At 31.4% G+C, this 24,176-nt stretch overlaps 1 protein-coding gene across 4 annotated transcripts; it reads left to right on the top strand.

The window, feature by feature from the left end:
- The first annotated feature begins 5,632 nt into the window (after nucleotides 1-5,632).
- On the top strand, nucleotides 5,633-19,673 carry LOC129939209 (uncharacterized). 4 transcript variants are annotated; one of them, XM_056047136.1, is made up of 6 exons: nucleotides 5,633-5,988; nucleotides 15,847-16,174; nucleotides 16,244-16,411; nucleotides 16,475-16,982; nucleotides 17,050-17,197; nucleotides 17,264-19,673. In XM_056047136.1, exons 2-6 carry the CDS (start codon nucleotides 16,031-16,033, stop codon nucleotides 19,449-19,451), a joined length of 3,156 nt encoding a protein of 1,051 aa, XP_055903111.1. In that variant the 5' UTR covers nucleotides 5,633-5,988; nucleotides 15,847-16,030; the 3' UTR covers nucleotides 19,452-19,673. The 4 variants fall into 4 exon arrangements, with proteins under 4 accessions (XP_055903111.1, XP_055903110.1, XP_055903112.1 ...); XM_056047135.1 differs by lacking the exon at nucleotides 5,633-5,988 and adding an exon at nucleotides 6,009-6,260; XM_056047137.1 differs by lacking the exon at nucleotides 5,633-5,988 and adding an exon at nucleotides 13,295-13,387.
- Nucleotides 19,674-24,176: the final 4,503 nt, after the last annotated feature.

Here is a 24,176-nt window from a genome sequence, read left to right on the forward strand (position 1 = left end):
AAACAAAACTATATAACACATCAAAGGAACATCAATGTTAAAAAAAAAAAATAATCAGAACAGTTATAGCGAACCCGTTTAATAAATGCAGAGCGAATAAAATGCAAATTTTGACATTTATCACAAAATTAAAATGTCAAAAACCGTTCTGAATTCATGCACAACTCATTCAAAAGATCATGTATTCGACTTGAATGTTTATTCTTGACGTACAGAAGTTTTGTTTAGTAAATTCCCACAGTTTAACGCATAATATAATTTTCATTGGTTCCTTAAAAATGTTTAATTACCAAAGTTCAAGTTTACTTATTATTATTTGAAGGGTATGTATCGTAAAAATGCTGCTTATAATGAAAAAAATAATGAGAATTAATGAATAAAATTAATTTGAAGTCAATGTCTTCTATTATTCCCGAGACATCGAAAACCAAACATCAATTTTTACGAATTTTCCGTACTTAGTTTCGGAACGGCAGGACTTTGTAAGTGGGATTTCATGCATTTCATACGATTTTTTGATGAAATAGGTCCTATATAGAAACTTTTAGAAAAACCAATTTAAATTGAAAGTGGTTGTGAGAAACACTTAGAGGAGGATAATTATGACTTAGAACCGTTGGAATTATGTGAAAGGATCAAATAGTTTCGGAACGTTAGGACTTTGTAGTTTGGATAAGCCTAGGGAAAAGTAGAACAAGGTACATTTTCGTTACGTTTATTTGGAACAAAGATTCAATCGATTTTTTAATTGTTTAAACTATAGCAGCATGGTGTTTCGATTAAGTTTAGTTAATTAAACTAATTAATCAATTTATTACCTGTTATCATCAGGAGCACCGAAAGTATGGTTGAAAAATTTACAACCAAGGATGCATACGCGTTTCTTTCGTGATTTGTCCATATTTTGCATATGAATATGAAAAGGTACGGTACGTCAATTTAATATTCGAGCACTTAACACTATGATTTAAATTCAATTTGTTTTTAAAAAAACAATTTTGATAGCTTTTATAAAAAATCAACAAGTTCGTATTGGAATTGAATTCAAAATTCAATGAAATTATTGAAGTTTCATAATTCACCACGAAAAATAACAGTTAATATTCCGTAGGAAAATTTTCCAAAGTGCTTATTTGGGGTGCCTCCACACTTTGTTTAAATTGGTTTATACAAAATAAAACAAGCATTTTTAATATTATTGCATTTTAATAATTTCATTCCATTTGAGTGCTATGCACAGACAAAAACATCTTGTTTACTTCTTTAAGCGTTAAAATGATTGGTACTCAAGATATTTTAATACATTTTTTTTATAAAATTGAATCAGTGGCAGTAAAATGTTTGAGGAAAACAAACGAATGTTCTATTAAAATGGTGATACAGTCTAGTTATTAAATATTATAAAAAATCAAATATATATTAAAGCATACCTAATGTTTGACAATATGAAAAAAAATATATATATATTCCATATCTTTATTTTATAAAATATAAAATAACATTGCAGTATAGAAATAGAGTTCCAAAAATTAAAGGAAATTCATAAAATACACAAAAATTGCAATGATTTTTCTTTAGCATTTTTGGTTATTATGCAGAATTATTCAACAGACTTGCAAATAATTTAAGTAAACAAAATACAGTGCTAATAAATCATTAAATATGTATTTGGTCAGTTTTATTTTAAATAATATACATTTACAACATTTATTTGGATTGAAATTAAAAAGCTATATAAATCTTCCAATTTAAGACCATGTCAGCACTTCAGATTCTGTTGGTTAGGATTGTTTAGTTTTTGAACGAGGCCATAAAACATTCAAAATAAAGCATTTAGATGTGCCTGCAGACTATAATGAAGCATTTTGATGGGCCGGAACACTAAATGTGAGAATGTGTTTGGTTTTTGCATCATTTCACGCACACTTTCTCACATTTAATGTGTCCTTAGCTTGTAGGCAAACCGAAATGTCAGTCTGAGATTCCGATCTTGGTAATGGAGCATTTTTGGTTCTCGATTTGATTTTGAAAAGACGATGACAGTGACATTGACAGCTTGCACGAAAATCGTCGTTCAGGAAAAAATTAAACTCAAATGTCAAATAAGGGGAAAACAAAGAGCAGTGTTCAGATATGAGCATTTCTTTGGATTTTGATTTAGTCTTGCGAAAAGTTATTTTGATAAAGATTTTTTTCTATATCTTGATTCTTAGTGCATATTTACAGTAAGTTGGAGTTGCTGGTAAACAACGATCAAATAAAACAATTGTCAATCTCTAATAATTGTTTGGGGTGATCTATTGATCTATAGTTTAAGGCTTGTTGGTTAAATAAACATAGCTCTTATTCATAGTCAGTTTTCCAGATGTATTTAGTAAAACCCCAAGTTAAGGTTGTATTCTACTACAATTCTACTTCAAATGACAGGTCAAACCAAAAAATACTCTTATATTTTCAAACTTGTTATTTTGGGCTGTCATTCCTCAAATTGGATTAATAATAATATTACAAAAATGTGACTGTTTCTTTGTCCAAACGATATCATTGCTGTGGCTTAATTGAAAAGAAATGACCTATGTTTTGTATATTTTTCATTTGCTGGTATATTTTGCAGATCACCAAATAACTCAAACTCCTTTATGAAATCCATATCTTCTTAAATTGCGGAATCAATTGACCTTTTTATTTGATACAATTTACGCCTTTTTATTCACAAATAAACTTCATATATAGCAGTTGGCTGTGATAACAACAACTTAAACACAGCAATTGCTATGTTTATAGTCAAACCACAGATTTAGCCCCAAAAATAGGTTTAAATAAAAAGTCTAAACTCTGGACTTGAATAATAATATAGAGTTTAGCAAACATCTATGAATATGCCATAGTGATAGCAAAATAGCTATCACAGAAAAATGTGAAAGTCACTTTCTATCGAATTTGACATTTTTGTAGCAACTTGAATATAGCCACCAAAATCTTTAAAAAACCTTTAAAATTTTTGTTGCTTATCTTCTTTCCTTTCAAAAAACATTCTCGTTACCGTAAAGCCTAACTTTATAAAAAAATAAGAAAGAGAAGGAAAAGTATAACATATGAGCCAACTTGCTACTTTTGTTTTACAAATTCATCATTTTACGATGAAAACCATTACAAGAAAATGAATGAACAGATGGGAAGCCCAATGTGGTAGTCACATTTGACTATGAAACTGACAATAACTTCCAGCGGTCAATTTAAAACTTACGTAAAATTAATTTGATATAATTTACTTTTACAAACAATAATCAAATATGACATTTGTGTGTGATAATAACTACTTAAACACTGCAATTTCTATGTTTATAGTTAAACCACAGGTTTAGCCCTAAGCTTATGTTAAACGTTATTTATAAATAACTTAAACTCTGGACTAGCTTAAAAACAACTTAGCAAGACTTACCAAACATCTATGAATATGCCCTTATGATTTTTAACTTTTTTTGTAGCTGGTAATATTATATTTATTAGTATTATTATTATTTATGGAACTATATATACACGTACAATACAATACTTTAAAGCTAGTAGCTACCAGGGCTTCTAGCTATGGTAATATTATATGTATTCGCAGTTATATTCAAAATATCATTTTTATCGGTTAGCAAATTTCCTGGAAAGATTCACACCTACGATTACGTCTTAGCAACGACATCCAACACTCAAAATTTTGCTTGTAGGAAATGCACCAAACAATTTACTAATCCGCTAAATGTTGACAGCTCGAATATTAATGTACATTATGAAACAAAAATTTAAATGTATTCTTATTCGGGTACCTAGCCAATTGGGTATAAAAGGTAATGAGCTGGCAGATTTATCCACCACGCAGGCCCATCATGACCCTGTCTACTATTTTGAACCTATCACCAAATTACGCTACTTAAAAAAAAAACTTGAATTTAATCGCTTATCCGACTAGAGAGACTACAACCACCATTATTCGACCATCAACACTGGGAGACTTAAAGCTATCATTCCTGTCACCACATTAAAAACCATGAACATGGTTTTCATTAGATTTCGACTTGGTCATACAGTCAGTACACACCATCACATTTCTAATAATGAAGCTCCACCTTCTTGTCCGTATTGTAACGCTCGCTCGATATCATTCATATTTTGAACAACTGCCCAGCTACACCAACGAATATAAACGCTACACCAACTTTTTCTGTCTACGAAGCCCTACAACGCCCTAGTCAAGAACACATTCAAAATATACATAATTTATTAATCAAACTAAAAATTGACATTTAACTTTATCATAATTAACATAAACCTATCTAAATAATTTTGAATATAATTTATATTTTTTATAATGAATATTAACTAAATATTAGTTTTCTATTTAGTTAAGTTAACCTCAGGTCCTTATAACTTGTGCTCGTTTTTGTATATTAGCATTATAATTTTAATAATAACAACAATAATAAATGTATGCTAAAGCTACTTATCACTCAGCTAAAGACTAAGCTTTGTAGATAATTTTCTAAAGAAGATACTTTTAAGCATACAAAACAACCAAATGCTAGAGCTAGTGATTCTACGAAGCTTGTCTTCAGGTATTCTTTATGAAGCGTCAAATAATTTGTTTTGTCTTTGATTATCTAACTCAATTCAACTAATGTGATTTCAAAAATTTTATTTCAACTTTTCATACAAATTTGAAAATCCAGAACAGTGTAACTCCACCATAGCGTTACAAAAATATAAACATCCCATAGTAGTCTTGAAAACGGCACCCCTGGCCAGTGCTTTCGCTCATTCCCTTTCAGTATGATTTCTACTCTCTTTTGTAAGGCAGCTAAACTCAGCAACTCAGCACAATACTCTTAAGTTTAAGGCAAACGAAAAAACCACACCAAGTTAGAATGAAATAGTGAATGCAAGTTTACCTTTGCATACAATAGACAAAGTGAGATGAAAGATCTGTCTCTTAATTTAGCTCATCAATGAAAAAAATTAAAGAACCTTAATAAAATATTTTAATCTTGTCTCTTCCATTCAAATTGTCGGAATAAAATAATTTGTTTGCCGGGCGGGCTAGGGCAAATAGAAAACGGTAAAAAGATCCAATTTTCCGGAGGAGATAAGGGGACACAACACGCATTACGCACCTACCTGCTTACTATCTCTAGTTCTAGATAATAAAGTTATAAGTTTACTTAACCAAAATCTGATAAAATTGTGAATTTTCTTGTGTCCTCCGGCTCGAAGGTGGTGTTCGATTCGATTCGGATTCGATTTGAAGTTTAAAGGCAAGTTAAAGTTAATTTACATATGTACATATAATATAGTTTGAATAAAAGAAAATCTTGTCATAGTTTTCAGTGTAAATATGCTTTAGGCTTCTATCTATCGCGTATATTGTGCATACAACAAATGTAGATAGATTCTTGTACAACACCACAATCACATACGTTATCCACTAGCAATATAGGCAATCAGTCTTCTATGGGGCTGTGCTGGTGCTTTCAAATAACCTAAAGTGATTACTCAACACTCTGAGAATTTAGTGCTGTCCATAATCTCATCAAGTGCTCTTCTTGTTAAATCGAAATAAATAAAAAGAAGGTACCTATATAGTGACTCTATAACGCATAAAAAGGACCTTCATAACACTATCTAAATACCTATCTTTAGATAATTTCTTGACTCTTTAGTGGTTGCCTTGTGATTTTCAAACAATTGTTTGCGAAAAACTATAACACCGAAACAACTCGGGCTCACTCACTTATCGCTCTCTTGATTTTGACTTGACCGTCGTCGCCGTCGTCATCGTCTGCACGTCATTTAGCTTCATTATGTATAATTGTTTAGCAAAAAAAAAGAAACCAATTCCGTGATGTATTGCTTAATTGAAACAGAAACTTACGTGGAGTTTTATTAAAATGACTTCAAAAATCTAAACTCTATTAAAAAAGTTGTCTTATTTCAACTTAGTAGGTAAGTTATAACATGTAAATGGCGTATGGCGCGCGTTGATTTCAAGAATATGAATATTCCTTCACTCACTTGTGTCGTATCTATTATCCATGTTTTGGTTTACAAGAAAAGTTCCATTTTCTATAAATGCTTACATCAATCCGGGTGAATGTTAAACCTGCAAAAATAAACTTAAACTTTTTCCCATACGTTCGGCAAAGTGTATTTTGATTAAACAGGCAAACCTGTTCCGCTTTTAAAAAATATTCATGTACCTATTCGGTTTTTAAAATGTGAGTATACCTATCTACATAAAAGTATAAAAATCAAGATTATCAATAGATATTAGTGCTAATTTCTTAATGATTGTTGTACTTAAATAAAGTTCGGTGGGTGCTTGTTTTTTTTTGTATTTTCAACTCAAATAAAATATGGGCAACTACATAGTTACCCATTTGGTTCTAGAAAAGAAATAGGCATTCAATTATTTGGATTTATTGCAGTTTTTCATTTAATCATGTGCAAACAATGAATACAAATCTTTTTAAATAGCTCACGACCTAAAAATATAAAATTACACGCGACTTAATTGATCTAGTTTTCTATTTGATTGGTTCACTTACATGCAACTTAAAGTTTATCTTATGTAATAATCAAGTGCATAAATAAAGAAACATGCTAAAAAGGTTTCACTTGTCGATTTTCGACCTTGCTGTGAAGAATTTTCAAACCAAATAAAGAATGGAACAATTACAATGAAAAAATTAATTAACAAATTAAAATTATGTAGTGTACCTAATTTTTTGTGAACCATGTGCTTAACATTGTTCTTTTTCATGTATATGTACATATATCTACACAGAGGTTTAGGTTTACTGTTTCCTGTGCTTTAAATTACCTAGGTAGGTATTCAATTGATAGTGTTGTTGCCTATGTTCTTTCATACTTCATCTTGTTTTGAAATAAGTGAAATAATTGTTTTAGTTTTTAGATATGCATAAAAAAAACTAAGGTTTTTTAATAAGTTTAAACAGGAATCTTTAAAAACAAAAGTTACCCGATGAATTTTTTAGTTATCATGACGCATTGCATCAGTTTGTGCCCACTTAGCTTTTTTCGTTTAGTTTTGTATACTATAGGTATACATATGGAAGCTTATGTGAAAATTGTTCGCATATTAAGTTATTAAATTCAGTCTCTCAGCTTTTAAAATTTAAACAAGTGGATGCGTTGTTAAGAGTATTTAACCAATGTAATCAAACATTAACTTACTCAATACCCAATAATCAAAACTACTATAAGTTTCAAAAGTATCCTTTAAAAATACTGTTATAATAAGACTATGTAGGTAGGCGGATAATTATATACATATATGGATAGGTAGGTAAGCATATTGTTTTTATTTTTTAAGGGCGTTTCAAAATGGAAGAATGAAAGTGTTGTGAGATGGTGGATGACGGTTATATTAATGCATGTTTGCAAAATAATATTGATTTGATTATTTGTATGAAATTCATTGCTTTTAAATATTAAAATTTTTTATAAAATAAATCGGTATGTTTCAACTTCTGAGTAGGCAGGAGTAAGTAAGCACCAAGATTTCCAATTGCTGGAGTAGTTTCTATTATATCTTCATAATAAGTGTGAAAAGAAAAGAGAACTGCATTGTATAAGTTCTTTCTGATACATCATTGCGAGTTTCCATAGTCAGCAAGAATAATAGCCCAGGTCTTTGGAGGTTTTATGAGTCATTAAAAGATTATTACCTTAAAAGATTATTTACACTCGTCATCACTGATTGGCTTTCTTTTTTATAAAATCGTTGACGAAATAAAAATCTCTTATGGTAGAACTTAAAATAGTAATTTTACATTTTTTTTTTACAGATTTTTTCATCCTAAGTACCAAAAATGTAATTCTTAAAAAATCTTTAATACGTTCTAATTTCTGAAAATTCACAATAAATTTGTTAAATTACAACAGCTTTAATACCTGTGCCAAAAACTAAAAGAACAATTTAAAAAAAGAAGAATTTGTATCCGCCTCTAACTTGAAAAGTAGGCCAACGGATGTAAATTTTGTTTGAATTATTTCTTGTACGAGATATTAAACGTGTAGGCGATGCAGGTAAGCCTCCTTTACAGTACATAACCTTGCGTGTAAAGGCACCGCTTTTGCAACTTATTGACGGTTATTTTAACATAACCAGTACTTTATTTTGTCTTTAAAGTCCTCCAATATGAAATTTTCCAACTGCCATCATAGTCATCCATCTTATCTAGAACATCATTGCTCGGCAGTTGATATTTTTGAATATGAGATAGAAATTTATGTACAAATTACAGTTATATTTTTTCGAAATAATTTGAAAAAAACTCATTTCAGCAGGAATGGAAAATATTGAATACAGTGTACTACGTACAGACAGCGAAATTAAACGTATTTTTGACTTTTACCAGAAATGTATGGGTAAACACTTTATTTTGCACTAAATTATTATTCTGCACTATTTTTAATAGAAATATGTAAAAAGAGGCTGGGATGCGACCCACACTGATAACTTCCCATCACGTCTGTCGTTTTGTCTTGCTTAAAGGTTTGTCTATATGTACTCGTATCAATTTTTACCAAATTTGCGTACTATTTTATGTAGATTTAATTTTTTATGAAAAAACGGACTGTTGGATTTTTATATAAAAATTACTGAATATCGAAAACAATATTTTCTGTGAAATAAAATAAGTTTGAAGACAATATTTCAAATTTTTGAAAAGATATTTGAGTCGAAAATCAATTTTTACCAACTTTTGTTTAATGTTTTTTAGGTTTTTATTTTTTTGTACAAAAACTGTCAATAAGATTCTTTTCAAAATTTTACTGAATGTTAACAACAATATTTTTTGAAAGATAAAAGTAGTTTAAAGCCAATATCTACAATTTTTGAAAAGATATTTGAGTCGAAAATCGATTTTTACCAACTTTTATACCTTTTTTTTAGGTTTTTGTTTTTTGTAAAAAAAACTGTCAATTCGATTTTTCTCAAAATTTGTCCTAATGTTGAAAACAATATTTCTTATAAGTAAAAATTAGTCAGAAGCTATTATATAAAATTTTTGAAAAGATATTTGAGTCGAAAATTGTTTTTTACCAACTTTCGTTAATTTTTTTTCGGTTTTCAATTTTTTGTAAAAAAAACTGTCAATTCGATTTTTTTCAAAATTTTACTGAATGTTAACAACAATATTTTTTGAAAGATAAAAGTGAATTAAAGCCAATATCTCAAAGTTTTAAAAAGATATTTGAGTCGAAAATCAATTTTTACCAACTTTTATTCATTTTTTTGTAGGTTTTTATTTTTTGTAAAAAAAACTGTCAATTCGATTTTTCTCAAGATTTTTTAAAATGTTAAAAACAATCTTTCTTATAAGTTAAAATAAGTTTGAAGCCTAAATTTCAAGGTTTTGAAAAGATATTTGAGTCGATATTCAATTTTTACCAACTTTGAGTAATGTTTTTTTTTAGATTTTTATTTTTATAAAAAAACTGTCAATTCGATTTTTCTCAAAATTTTATGAGATGTCAAAAATATTATTCTTCGTTGCACAAAATTGTTTTAGAGATGAAATCATATTTTAGTCGTACAATTTTGGAGGTGACAAATATTTTTTTTTCAGTTTTTTTTTTGATTTATAAAAAGAACCGTGAAATGGATTTTTTTCAAAAAATATACTTGTTTGATATCACGTTACAATATATTATATAAAATTTAATTCAAGTCTCTAGTATTTTTGGTTCGTAAGATAATAAACGTACGTACACACGCACGCACAGACATCTTTCTAAAAATCTTTTATTTCGACTCTAGGGACCTTGAAACGTCGAGAAATGTCAAAATTTTCAATTTGACAATTTGAGTTGCATTACGACGGTGATGGTTCAAAAACTATTGTGGCTTAATTTTGTAACCAAGTAATAAGCATTCATTTTTCATAAAAAAGATAACACAATTTGACTTGACTTTTAAAAAATAAAATGTTCAATTATAATTTTAAATTAAAGCTATACATTTTTAATAATCTGATACGACAAGCTTTTCATCTAAAGGGCTAAAAATGGGTGCTTTCATGGGTAACATTCGAATTTATGTATACTTATTGCAGTTCCAAAACTGTATAATGAATCAGTTTTTCAATCTTTGATAGTGTGACAGTGACTACACCATTTTTTTTTTTGAAAATCATGCTATAAGCAAAATTCGCATTCACAGAACAAAATTTTCACCACCAATCCGTTTCTACAAAAAAGTGGGTCTTAACAATAAATGATATCATATTAAGCGAGCATACTCAATCGAGTACACTCCTAAATCTTAGCATCCGTGGCGTGATGTTTAGTGCGTAGAACTTCCATGCGAAAGGTCTTGGGTCCAATCCCTGCCTGTGCCATCTGAAGTTTTTTTTTTCACAGGTACTGTCTCCTGCGAGGAACCTCAACGGACCTAATTTATTTTGTATTTTACACTCCATTATGAAACGAATTTGTTTAATGGTTAAGGTGCTTTGTTATAACTTATAAGCTTTCAGGTGTTTAGTCAAATTAAACTTAACCTAGTTTTTAAGGTAAAATGACTGTATATCCCAGTGTCGATTAATATAGATTCTTTTATTTTTTCTAACATAATTTTACTATATAATGATAATTTACAAAATTCGTACCTACAAAGTTAGAAAATAGAAGAAATATAAATATTTAAGAAAATATACATTAATTAAACATTCAAATACTATAATAATATACTCATGACTTTCAAGAAATAGTTTCCGTTCAAAATTTCAATCGATTGTATTCTAGAGAAGTAACTTTGATGGAAATAATGCCTTCTAAGTTCCTAAAGAATTGCGCACACAACTATAAAACACAACATAATCGCGCTTAAATATGTTGCAAATAATTACAAAAGATTGCTAAATTTAATCGATGCGGAACATAATTTAAGCCAAGAATTTCCACTATTGCTTTAAAAATGGTGCATATAGTTTTTACAAGTTCTGTTTTGAAACTATAAGCAGCTTCAGGTCGATGATTTAAATCTCTGTATTTTAGCCTTGTAGATGTGGACGATGCAGCTAAAGCTTAGATAGTACCTTTGAAAACAACCCACTCCATCCATCTAGATTAGTTCTAACCCGAGGCCATGGGACCCTGCAAGAGCGCTTCATTCCTTGAATGGCGACGAATTTGTTTGCAAAAGGTTACTCATTATTGAATTGTAGAGTCTAATATCAGGCTTGTTCATAATCTGTATCAAAAAATGGGAATTGGCTTTAAGGTTTCTGAATAAAATTTGAATGTTTTTTTGTACATGCTTTTCTATTTACATATATATAAAAGATGAATGCTTTTTTTTAAATAATTTTGTTAAAAGCCAAAATGTTCTTGGTTTTGCTTTTAACCCTTAAATGACACCGTTTTCAATGTTTTGTTGGTTTGTTTGAAACAGTTGTCTGTATTTCATTTACATAATTTTACCAAAAAACGCAAGTTTCTGTAAAAAAAAATTGAAATTTACAATTGGGTTAGTAAAGAAGTATATTTTTAAAAAATAGCTTAGATATTTTAATAATAGGTTTCAGTAACTTCGAATGAGAATTGTGGAATACACTTACATACAGTCCCTGGCCATATTATCAGACGCACCACAGAATTTTAATAATTATTAGATTATTCGCAATATTTATAACGTTCAAAACTGGTTACATTTTTATGCAAGATGGAGCTCCATGCCACACACCCCAGTCCATAGAAACTTGTTTGAGGGAAGAAAACATCCCTCTGTTGGACTGGCCGGGAAACAGCCCTGATATGAACCCAATTGAAAACGTGTGGGAGCTGATGAAGAGGGAAGTAGCTAAAGATGCGTTCACTTTTTGAAAGACTAGTTCACGTGTGGAATCACCACCTACAAATGCAGGAAACAGTCAAATCATGCATTGACAGTATGCCACGCAGAATTGATGCTCTTATTAAAGCAAGAGGAGGTTCAACAAAATATTGAAAAAAATACAAAAATAACAACAACAAAAAAACTGAAAATATTAATTTAAAAAAAAAATTCTTTAAATGTGTTGCTTTATTTCTAGGAAGAAGTTTATATTCCGCATACAAAATAATTTTAATGCATTACAATATTCGAAACCTGATTAAAATAGATAAAAACTATGATTTTGCATAAAATCTAAAGTGCGTCTAATAATATGGCCAGGGACTCTATGTTATTCCTTCTTACAAATGGAGACTCTTAATGATAATTTACAAAATTCGTACCAACCTAAGTTCAACTTAAGTTCAACCAGATTAACAAACATCAACATTTTGATTACAACTTATAATAATACATGCAACTTTGTGTTATTTTTGTATTTCCACATGAGCTTGCCTGGAATATACATAAGTACCTAATTATTTTAAATAAGGCAAGTCTTCAAACATAAGATTAACATTACAAATACAAAATAAGGATGTCCTTCAGATATTTTCATATTTAATGTAATTCGAGAGCTGGCAATTATTTTTTCCAATTTTAAATAAAATATTGAATTTAAATAATGTGAAGTATGTACTTACATTCTTAAAATATGACAAATAACAGGTACCTATGTACTATTAATATCAAGTTCCAAGTAAGCTACATACATACGTAAGTTTTAACTTAAGAAAATCTCTGCAAACATGTCAAGAGAAAAGCTTTTTTAATAATTCTTTGAGAAACTTCAGCTCCAGATAAAAACCAATCGAAACAAAAGTCAATCTGATAAAAGCAGAGTGACAAGAGATTACAAGCAATAATACGCCTTGTCGTTGTCTCTGCGAAGATTGAAGAAAATGAATTACAGGTGGTATGCGAAATGAGTGAACTTTAGACTATACCTAGGCCAGGCCAATCAGTCGTCACTCGTCACACCTCCAACTAAAAATCAATACCATTCCTAGAAATTATGGTCGGCAATCGGCATATTATTTGTTTTTGTTTTTTTCCCTATGGGATGCTTTTCATCAAAATCATATATCGACAAAACCTCTTAAGTAGTTAACTTTGTTGTATCTGTTTTCTGTTGTTATTAATACCTATTTGACCCCTTTTTCTATTGAAATAGGTAGATTCATTCCGATTTAGATTCAAATTTGGATTAGGTAGCTATAGATAACTTCCCGTATAGGCATTACAAGCAGTCATATTTTAAAATGATATGCGAAGCGAAGTGAATGAGACTTGCATAAGCTTTTTCTTCGAAACTTTATCTTCACTGAGAAAAGCTTTTAATTTGCAATCGGAAAACAATGACACGAGGTTATTTTAGTATCAGCTCTTTTTCTTAGCAAGTGTTATTGTACCTGTTTTCTGTTAAACGCATGCTGTAATGTATGTAAAGTGTAATTTAATATAAATTTAATTATTTATGTTTTTAATTTGCCTTTAAATTGAACATCATTGTTACCATAAAGTTTTAAGAGGCTAAAATAAAAATAAAAATCTTATATTCATCATTTTATACCTAGACCAAGACCGAGACCGAAACAGGGATGATGTAAAGTTATGAGATGACATTCAAGTTTATATATGAGAAAGAAAAATCAAGTAATATCTATTATTATTCGAAATGGTGCGGTTTAGCTGGCAGAGCTGAAAACATCTGTTTGGCTTACTTGTAAATGTCCAATTAATCGATTTAAACTTCTTTAAATTTGTGCATAAATCTTATTTCACTAAGCTTCTCAGATTCCGAACTAAACAAGTGAATTAGTTATGTATATTTAACAGTGCTGGTGAGTTAGTTACTTTTTTCTTCTGTTGGGCTTTTCAAACAAACAAATATTTATAATAATTTGTTTTCTCTTTTTGTATCAGTTTAAAAAAATAAACATTTATAATAAATTGTTCTTTGCTTATTATAATTTTATACCTAAAGTGCGTGCAATTTATCAGGTGCTGTAAAGAAAATTACTTATTCATCATTGCACGTTATCTTCTTGTTCATAGTATGAAATGAGGTAGTTTTGAATTAATAAGTTGGCATCAAGTGAGTTAAGTCTAAGGGAATATCCCATTTTGCGAAAGAGTTTCATAATTGATGAAATACGGAATTTTTCTGCCATTGGACTTTGATGCAAAAAGCATACCCCTGCACTATTCAATTTTCCTTCAGCTACAAGTAATGAGTTGAGATTTCTGCCTATGGAGTTTTCTCCAATATATTTTATCAATTTTATTGTTTACAAATTTCAATAATTATGTTGTTTTTGTGTAATGATTTGTTAACAATTTGTATCCGTTTTGTAGATTCCAATATACGTATGTACATAAAATGTCATACCCGGAAAAAACGATTTCTATTTTGCATGGATTTAAAATTAGATGTACACGTAACTTATGCATCCTTCTTCAACTTCAACATCATTAAGGAGAGTAGGTTCATTTCCTGAGCATTTCTTTGCCGGAAATGTTATTGCGCAAATTTGTTTTATGTACAAAGTTATGTGTATGTGGAATTGTAGTTCTATATATGAATATACTTACTTATGAAAATAAAAATGCAGTATGGAGAAACAAATTTGTGTTATGAAGGAAATATGGGTTCCATTTAAAAAATAAAATAAATTTTAGTATAATATCTAATACAAAGGATTAAAAGAATCCACTGATATTAAAAAGCAAGGCTGCCTATAAATCACAATGTAAATTTTTACTGTAGGTATGTTATTTATTTTAAATTATCTGTCGGAAACATCAGTTTAATTTAATTTAAAATATGTGGATAGTTTTGTATTATAAAATGTTTGTATAGACACCATTCCGCTCTTGTTGCGAAGCATTCTTTCTCGAACATTTCGATTGTCGGAAAAAATCAACTTAAGTGTTTTTACAATCAATTTGGTAGCTACATTTTGAGTGTTGTTATGTAAGCGGATTGGCATCTTTCCTTGCTAGCTACACATTTAAAACCCACCTACACACTCGATTTCTGGAATGTCAATAAAGTAACGATTCAACTCTAAGAATGGTGTTCTATTCAGTTCATCGAAAGTGACCAATACTGTCAAATTACTGGCACAACATTGCAATTCATTTTCGTCCTTATTGCAAGCTTTTCTGAAATAAACAACATGGTTAACAGCTTTTAGTTCATAACAAAAATGATCTAACAGCAGGGCTTAGATTTGCAACGGCACATATACCTGTGCACGTCTTAGTTTCGGCCTAAAGATAGACCAAGTTGCACATTCTACTTTGAATATGTGCTAACATGCAGATTACAAGAAAGTAAGCAAAGTTTGAAGGCATGCAATAAATGTTTATAATCCACATTTTAGAAAGTGATTTCAAAATTTATAAAATGAATTTTAATTTATTTAAAAAGTTACTACTTGAAGTAGACTTTGGAAAAACGAAAACGTTTAGTTTTACCTTCCAAGAAAGCAAATTGATTTAATAATATATAATTTAAAACTGTTTTACCTGTAATTCAAACTATTCTGAAAAGTTAATTTCACTGAAATCGTTTTGATATGGCCACATGAGCTGTAATACTCGACAATATTAGTTACCACTGGTTTCAAAATATGTTTACACATATAGCATGTGTTTTTTTTCTGGAGATTTCTTCCGATCACCACTTAGCTCATGGAGTTCAATGAAAAACAGTGTAAAATAGAAGATTAATATTGGTACTTAATAGAAAAATATAAGGTTACCACACTTAATTCAAAATAAAGCCTTGGTGACGTGTCTTTCTGAATAATTTAATATTAGGGTTAAAGTTTTTGAAAAGTTATATTTGATGTCAAATTAATAAACAATTTGTTTTACATTTTCTGTTTTAGATGTTTCCTCGCAACAAAATATTAAACAACACAAAAACATCAAAATCTAAAAACTGAATCATTCATCAGAGCTTAATCCACTTTAGAAATTAAAAGAATCAAGATTAATAACCAGTACATACAAATTGATATTAAAGCTGCCTACTTATCTACTGGTTAAACAAGAAATATTAATAAATTCAACATGAAGGGTCGAACTTCTGGTTACAGTTCTGACACTGAGCAAAACAAACAAAAAGATGATTTAAGTGTACTCCGAAAGCCAATTCATACCGCACTTTCTGGATTTCTTGAAGCAAAAAAAGCATACGAAAATGGAACGGACGAGGTAAGTAGTTTATTCGTTTTCTTTTTTTCATGAAAAAAATAAATACTAATGTTCATAATAATAACAAAGGTGCGAAGACTCTTGGCACGTGAATGCGATATTATATACGAATGCAATACTTGCCGCAATATGTTCAGGAGTTTGACAAATTTTATAAGTCACAAGCGAGTTTATTGCCGAAATTCAAGCAATCATTTCAACGGCAGCTTTAATTCAAATAATCAAAATGGCTTCATCGTAAGTTCATCAATAAATCCATTAAAATCAGAGAAATCAGCTTTAAAAACGTATACATTTCAGGATCAGGATGTTTCGACCATTATCCAAGCTGAACAGGAATTTGTCAGTAAAAAAACCAACAACGCCTCGACAAGTTCCAAAGATAGCACCAATGCAAATAGGGATCTAAGTAGTATAATTGAGCGTTTGTTGAAACGCGAGCAAAACAACCGACTCATGAAATTGACGGACTTCTATGACCAGGTTAACAACAAACTAACTCAAGATGAAATCCTTCAACAAAAACACGTACTGCAATTGGATAGAGTGCCCAATAGTGATGTTGCTGTATATCAGACATTGAAAAAGGACGACAAAGATAATATAAAAATTGAAGTTAACGAGGTTCATGATATGCACGATAAGAACACTAAAACTATTGTCGGTTCAGATGGAAAAGCTCTTCCAACTAGCACTTCCTCTCTAGTAAAAGAAATCAAAAAGGAGCCTGTTGATGATGTTGATCAAAATATTACAGAACCCAGAGAACAACAAACCCAAAACTCCAATGAAATAAGTTGTGAGATTTGTAAGTTTAGTAACAGTTTTTATTGTGGAAGCATCTTGTCTTATATATTGTTCTATTTTTTTTTCAGGCAAGCTACAATTCGCTACCGAAAAAACCCTTAAACTACATATACAAACCAAACATATCTCCTCGACATTTGTCTTTCAGTGTCCATCTTGCTCACTAACATTTTTGCAGCCGGGAGCAGTGATTCGCCATCTCAGCAACGATCACAAGTGAGTAATGATATGGGTAATTTTTGTCTAAAAAAAACTCGACGAATTTTATAACTTCTTTTGCAGAAAATCTACACGAAAGATTCGCTTAATGCGTGAAGCAATTTACAAACGTCGCATTCGCATGGATGAAGTACAGACAAAAGGTCCAAGTCGTGAATTAGCCCGTTTGCAAACCGACAAAGAACGTCGCGACGCTGAAAACAAGGCATGGTTGGACAATATTGAGCGTGCAGACAACTCTCCGATGTGTACTTACTGTGGAAAGACTTTCGAACGGAAGGCAGTGCTTAATACTCACTTAAATAATTGCCAAATGAAAAACAAGCTATCAAATCTAGTCTCTGAGAAAAATTTATCATCATCATCATCAACAGCAGCAAATAGAGAATCGCCTGTAAATTTAAAAACCAAAATATCAAATCTAGTCGCTGAGAAGACTTCAGCAACAAATAGAATTTCGCCAGTGCCCACCAACACCACCATAACCACTGCGACCAACAAAATTACTATAAAACAACTTACAGATGAGTCAAAAATAAATTCCAATTCTAATTCGGTGGATTCATTTGATTTGGAACAAAAGTACGACATCAATGGAGATAGCAAGGACTCTTTAGATTTGCTAGACATCAAAGAAGAGTTCACTGGTCAGAGTCGTCGAAAACGTCGCAAGCCCCCTAAACTCCTGGCACGCAACGATGATGTTGACTCTGACACGCTCAATGAGATGTTTGCTAATTTAGGTAAGAATACTGATGAACTTTCTCTGAAGACAGTGTGCTTGGACAATCTCACTAGAGCCGCGGAACATGAAGAATGTAATGAAGGTCTACATATCAAAAAAGTAGAACAAAAAGTTAGCGAGGTCGCGCCGGCTAAAGTAGAACCAAGGCAACGTGTCAATCCAAATACGAAACAACTTCCATGTTTCTGTAAAATATGTCATAAACGTTTTGATGCACTTAGCAACTTAAGGCGTCACATTTCCATGTTTCATTATCGCAGTCGTAAATTCGGTTGCAAACTCTGCGACTATCGGGCTTTTAGGAAGTACGATGTTATAAACCACCTGGGATCGACACATTCCATTGCCGGTGATAAAGAAACGACCTTGGAGTTCGTCCGCGTCTACGAAGAAAAGTATTTCAAAGACGGCGTTGAGCAGGACATTGTCTTAATAACGGACAGCCAGGACGTTCCAAAAGATAACAAAGTCGAAGAAAAACGGCAACGTCGTCCGAGGGGTTCCTCTAAGATGAATGCAGCATCAACATCTCGACAAGTTGTCGCACCCGAATTACCAAGCGAACCCAAAATTACCAGATCTTCATCACAGCTATCTCTTTCTTCAACGGACGATTTAATTCCAAATAAGCGGCCGATCCGAAATCGAGTTAAACCTGTGAACAAGGACTTTGTGTATGATCTGTCGAATCTTCTCAAAAAGGATATGATATTTGCTGAACGTGAATCTATGAAATCACTTAAAAGACGCAATACAACTTCAGTAGCACATGACGAAATCAATCAGGAAGTGCCCTCGCCTTCACCCACACCGTCTCCACCTGTGATAAACGATCTCCACAAAACTGAAAAATCAACATTTGGGTTTGTTTTGTCAAAAGATCTTGTGCAAGGTGCAGCGCAAAAAATGGCTCAAAACTTAGTATCACAGGGCCGAGCCGCTTTAGCTACACTCCCAGAAATTCCCACTCAACGTCCGTTGATGCGTTCGCGATTGATGTCCGTATTCCGAAGCTGTGGAAGCGTTCCCATTATTGAAACCTCCGATTTAGAGGAAGCTCAGTATAGAGCGTCGCTCTCTGAAGACAGCTTCATTGATAATTTCTCTAAGCGGCGCAAAATCGATTTAAACTTAAAACCTCGACTTTCACTTCCAGATAGTCCACTTAACTCATTGCTGATGAAGGTCGACATGAGCTTTAATGGAAAGAAATCCCAAATAAGAAACATTCCCCAAAACGACAGTGGATATTTTGGTGATGAAGATAAAAAAATCAATTCAGTTTGTCCGACTGAAAAAGAATTTCAGGAGTTCGCTACTAAACAACTCATCGAGCCCGTGAAAAAAGCTCACGTGCTGCCTTTCGTCGATCCTCTCCCTTCAATTCCTAATTTTTCATCGCCCCCACCAACACCCACCAAACGTATCACACTGTTTCAACGTCTGAACGAGAACAAAGCAAAAAGACTTCAGGAGAGCCTCTTGCGATCAGCTTTAGAAAATTAAATTTAAATAGAAAAGAAATATGTAATATTATTTTAATTAATTAAGTTTTTGTTTTGTTACCTTTAGAATACCTCTATTTTTCAACTGTTAGGTAATTTAACTAAATCTAACCTCTTTTGTTAAACAAGAAAAAAATAGTTTCATTGGAGAAAATTTTGTTGTTTTTGTAAAAATGAACTGATAAAAAATTAAACAATTTTTATTTTCCAATATTAAAAAAAACAGTGTTTCGGTTAAAACTTCATTATATTAATTTTAAAGAATTTAGAAATTCAACTTTTGAATTTCTTTAATACATACTTTGGAAGTTAATGCCTCCCTGACAAATACAATTCAATTTGTACACATCAGGTTTCAAAATTTTAAACATTAAAGAACCTGACCCGCTCAATAAAACAATCAAGGTCATCAAATATACGTATGTATATACTGAGTCAAAGAGATATATTTACCTATATATTATATAAGTAAAATGTTTAAGGTATTTGGATTTCTCTTTTTTCAGGATAATACCAGTAACCATTGTGTTTCTAATCATATGAGACGTACGTATTGTTTTGCATTCACTTGTATTCTTTTTATTCAATTGCAATCCTGGATTCTCCATCATAAGGAGTCACTATGGTTGCTTTCTTTAACATCAAAGGCACTTTTAACAACGTGGACACATCTGCACTTACATCTCTAAACGTAGAGATTTCGCTTGAGGAGTTAATGATTTAATGTTGACTAGCAGAATAATTAACTCAAAACTGGAAAAATCTTCTGCTAGAAGATTTTTTAGTAGAGGAACACCGCAAGGTAGTGTTCAATCCAATTAAACTTCTCAGACGAGGCTAAGTACATGGGTCTTATTTTAGACAACAAAAACCTAAATTGGAAATGAAATATACAAGAAAGAGTCATTAAAGCTACTGTAGCTCTCTTTTTTTATAAAAAGCTATTGGTTATACAGTATACACATTGGTAATCAGACCGATTTTAATGTACGGTGTGGCAATATGGTTGACTGATTTAGAAAAGGCTATAAACCGCGACAAAATTAATAAAGTCCACCGTTCAGCTTGCCTATATATAAGCGGATCGCTTCGCACGAGTCACGACCCCATCTGCGGCACTGGACACCCTATTCTATCTAACACCTCTTGATATATGTAGCAAACAAATCGCTGCAAGCTTTGCTATTCGCCTTATAGCTTCGTCGTAGTAGGTTAACAGTAAGATTGGGCACTTTGTAATTCATAAGTATTTACAATCAATTCCAAAGCACACAGAATACACCATCCCCATACTGCAATTCGACAGAAACTCCCATATCTATAACTTCAAGATCTCTCTAGAAGGATAGGGTATTCCTCGAACACGAGTCCACTTTTATACAGATGCATCAAAAACAAAAGAAGAAGTTGGTGAAGGTATTGCGACTGAATCAAAACCATGTAGTTGTGATATGTTTTCAGATTTGGCTTGTGTTTTTTAACCTTGTTCGTCACATGAAGTTTTCAAATGTATAATGTCGCTTGATAACAAACACTCAATGGTATATATAATAATATAATAATCTTTTAATCTTTTAAAAAATATAGCTTTTTATATTGCTGACATTTTAGCCTACTTGTTTAACAAGAGTATTACTTGTGGTATTTTTCCAAAATCATTAAAAGTTGCGGAAGTTATACCGTTTAAATTTAAGAAATAAAGCAGCAGAAAATGTTTAAGCCAATTTAGACTCATTTCCATACTTTCTATAAGGTATTTGAAAAGCTTTTGAAGTTGCGAATGGGAACATTTTTAAATAAAATAGTTTTTTTTTGAAGTGATAGTCAATTTGGATTTCAACAGAAGATGCAATATTTAAATTATGCAACGAAATATGCGAGGGTTTTAACAAAAAAAAAGTAATACCATAGCTTTATTTATTGACATGACTCAAGCATTTAATATTGTCAATCATGATATTTTTTTGAACAAACTTTATAAAGCTGGTTTTACAGGTGAAATTCATAACTGGTTTGCTTCCTGTTTAAGCCACAGCACTCAAAAAGCAAGACTTCGAAATGTCTTTAGCGAGGTCATGAATATTAGTATTGGTGTACCGCAAGGTTCTGTATTGGGCCCAGTTTTGTTTTTAATATATGTGAATTCCATATTCCAGCAACATTTGAGTAGTAGTGTAACGGCTTTTGCTGAGGATATGGCTATTACGTACGAAAGCAGTAACTAATTTGAATCATTAGTTAAACTACAAATAGACTTGCAAGTTTTAAGACAATGGTTTTCAAAACATGAGCTATTAGTAAGCGAAAAAACAAATCTTATGATTTGCAGTTTACAAAATGTAAAAGCAATTGATTGCGACATTTATTTTCACTCTGCAGAATGTAAAAAAATTTGCGTGTCGATCCACACTTGCAATAGTAAAAACTACACCTAAAATGTTATCTGTTCATCTACTTGTTTTAAAATAGAGTCGGTTGAGAGTTTCAAATATCTAGGTATTTAATTTGATAAAAATCTGATCTGCAAAGCACACACATCACAATTAAAACAGTAAATGTTATCTGTTACTCGAAACATTTTTATGTTAAGACCATCTTGCTCAAAATCCTTGTTGGTAATAAGAATTATCTGCAAAACGAACAGATTTATTAGCACATGGCGTTTATTTAATAATCTTCATATCTTACCGCTAAAACATCTTTATTTTTATAAAGTACTTAAAATTTTCTTTATGCGTAGTGGTTCCTTCTGCAATTCGAAACTCAAATTAGTACAACTTGAGCATAAATGGCAAATGTTTAGTTAAAGTTCCAGCCTCTAACAAAACCCTCTACTCGAATTTTTTCAATGTCATAGCACCTAAAATTTTAAATAAACTGCCTCACAATAAAGCCTCTTTTTAAAAAAAGTCAAAATATGGCACTTTACAATAGGTAGCTCAGAAATCAAAAAATTATTGATAAACAATGTAGTTTAATAAACTTTGTATTTTTTTGAATATTCTTTATGTTTTTAAAAATTTTATAATTATATTCTTCTCTTATAAATTAAAATTATTTATTACATTTGCATCAGTTTTTCTAGCATTTTACATTTTTATTTATATACAAATAATTAAAACGTGATCCCACACGTAATACATTTATTTTTATTTTTAAAGGGTCATTCGTCACTAGGCTTAAATGGATACAGAATAACTTTTGTATCTTTTTCTTTTTTACACTTAAAAGTATGCCATTTTTTAAATTATTATTTTGTAAATTATTGTAAAAAAGAAAAGATAACAAAATAATAATAAAAAAATGTGTGTACTCCGAACGCCTTCCCTACGGCTCGCTTCACACTATACGGTTTTCACCGTATGGAAAAAAACCGGACGGCGACATTTTTTTAGAGGCGCTAAGAAGAGCATATACCCTTTCATATTATACAGTCACGGCAAAATGCCGGCGCCGCACCGTGTAGCAACCGTCTACTGCCACTACAGTATACGGCAGCAATACGGCGCGGTAAGCTTAGTGGCGTAATTGACGAAATGCTTGTTTTCACATCAAACGATTTTATTCGTGCGGCAGAATTCGATCAGCAACTTCAAGACACTGTGAAAAAGTATACTAAGGACAGGAATCCTGCATACATATATCGTGTTTTACCGTACGGTTAAAACCGTATTATGTGTAATTAGCCATTGATCCGGTTTATACCTTCTGGTTTTTTGCTGTACGGTCAACACCGTGTAGTGTGAAACGAGCCTACTATATTGTAGCGTGTTCCAGGATGAAATTTTGACGATAAAAGAGGTCTTGTCGTGGCATAAACAAAACGTGATATCAACATCTGATATCCGAAATGGTACAGTACAACCCATTCTACCACGTTTGGCAAATGCTGGCATACCAACCGCTACATGTAAACTATTGCTAATGCAGGACGCTATGAAGACGGCAAAAATCTGGTGGAATAACATCACCACGTGTCAGAGAAAACATCTTGATTAAAAGCGAGAGGTGCTTGCTATCTCTAAGCAGATCGCATATTAGCTCGATAATTGATGTCACAACCGGGCACTGTCTTATATGAAAGCAGGCTACGCGGCTTGTCATATTCTCAAATGATTTTTGCAGAAGCTGTATGGATGAGGAAGAGGAGGAAACAGTTCTTCACCCTCTCTATACATGCCCTGCTCTAGCTCAAAAAAACAAGAAGTGCCTTGAAGAATTCTTAATTTTTTTCTTCTTTAGGGACTCAAACAAGTTTCATTGAGCTTAGAAGAAAGCCTGAAGATTAATGTTTTAGCACAATGGGCTATTAAACTGGGCTAAGTGTGTCCTACTCCATCATAGACAGCCACTCCCACTTTAACCTAACCTAATCCTGGATTCTTTTGAAGTATTTGCCTTCATTATCAATCACGAGCATTGTAATGGGCAGGTTCAGGCAACATAAGAAGGACTTAATTTGCAGTCAACTTCATTCTTGGAACGTACATTTTGACCAAGGCAAATAAAGAACTTTAATTTGCAAACCTACAATTTATGTTCATAAAAAAAGTACCAAACAAATTATTGTCTACAAAACAGTCATCATGCAAGCTACAAGTTCATAAAGATTTGTAATTTGTATTGTAAAGAAATATTATTTATTTCTTTTCCAAATTGACAAGGAACCTTTTTACTGAGAACATTAAATGAAGTTGTGCAAAAAATAAATAAATCCTAGAGCAAT

This window comes from Eupeodes corollae, chromosome 1 (genome assembly GCF_945859685.1).
Source record: "Eupeodes corollae chromosome 1, idEupCoro1.1, whole genome shotgun sequence".
Taxonomy (NCBI): Eukaryota; Metazoa; Arthropoda; class Insecta; order Diptera; family Syrphidae; genus Eupeodes; species Eupeodes corollae.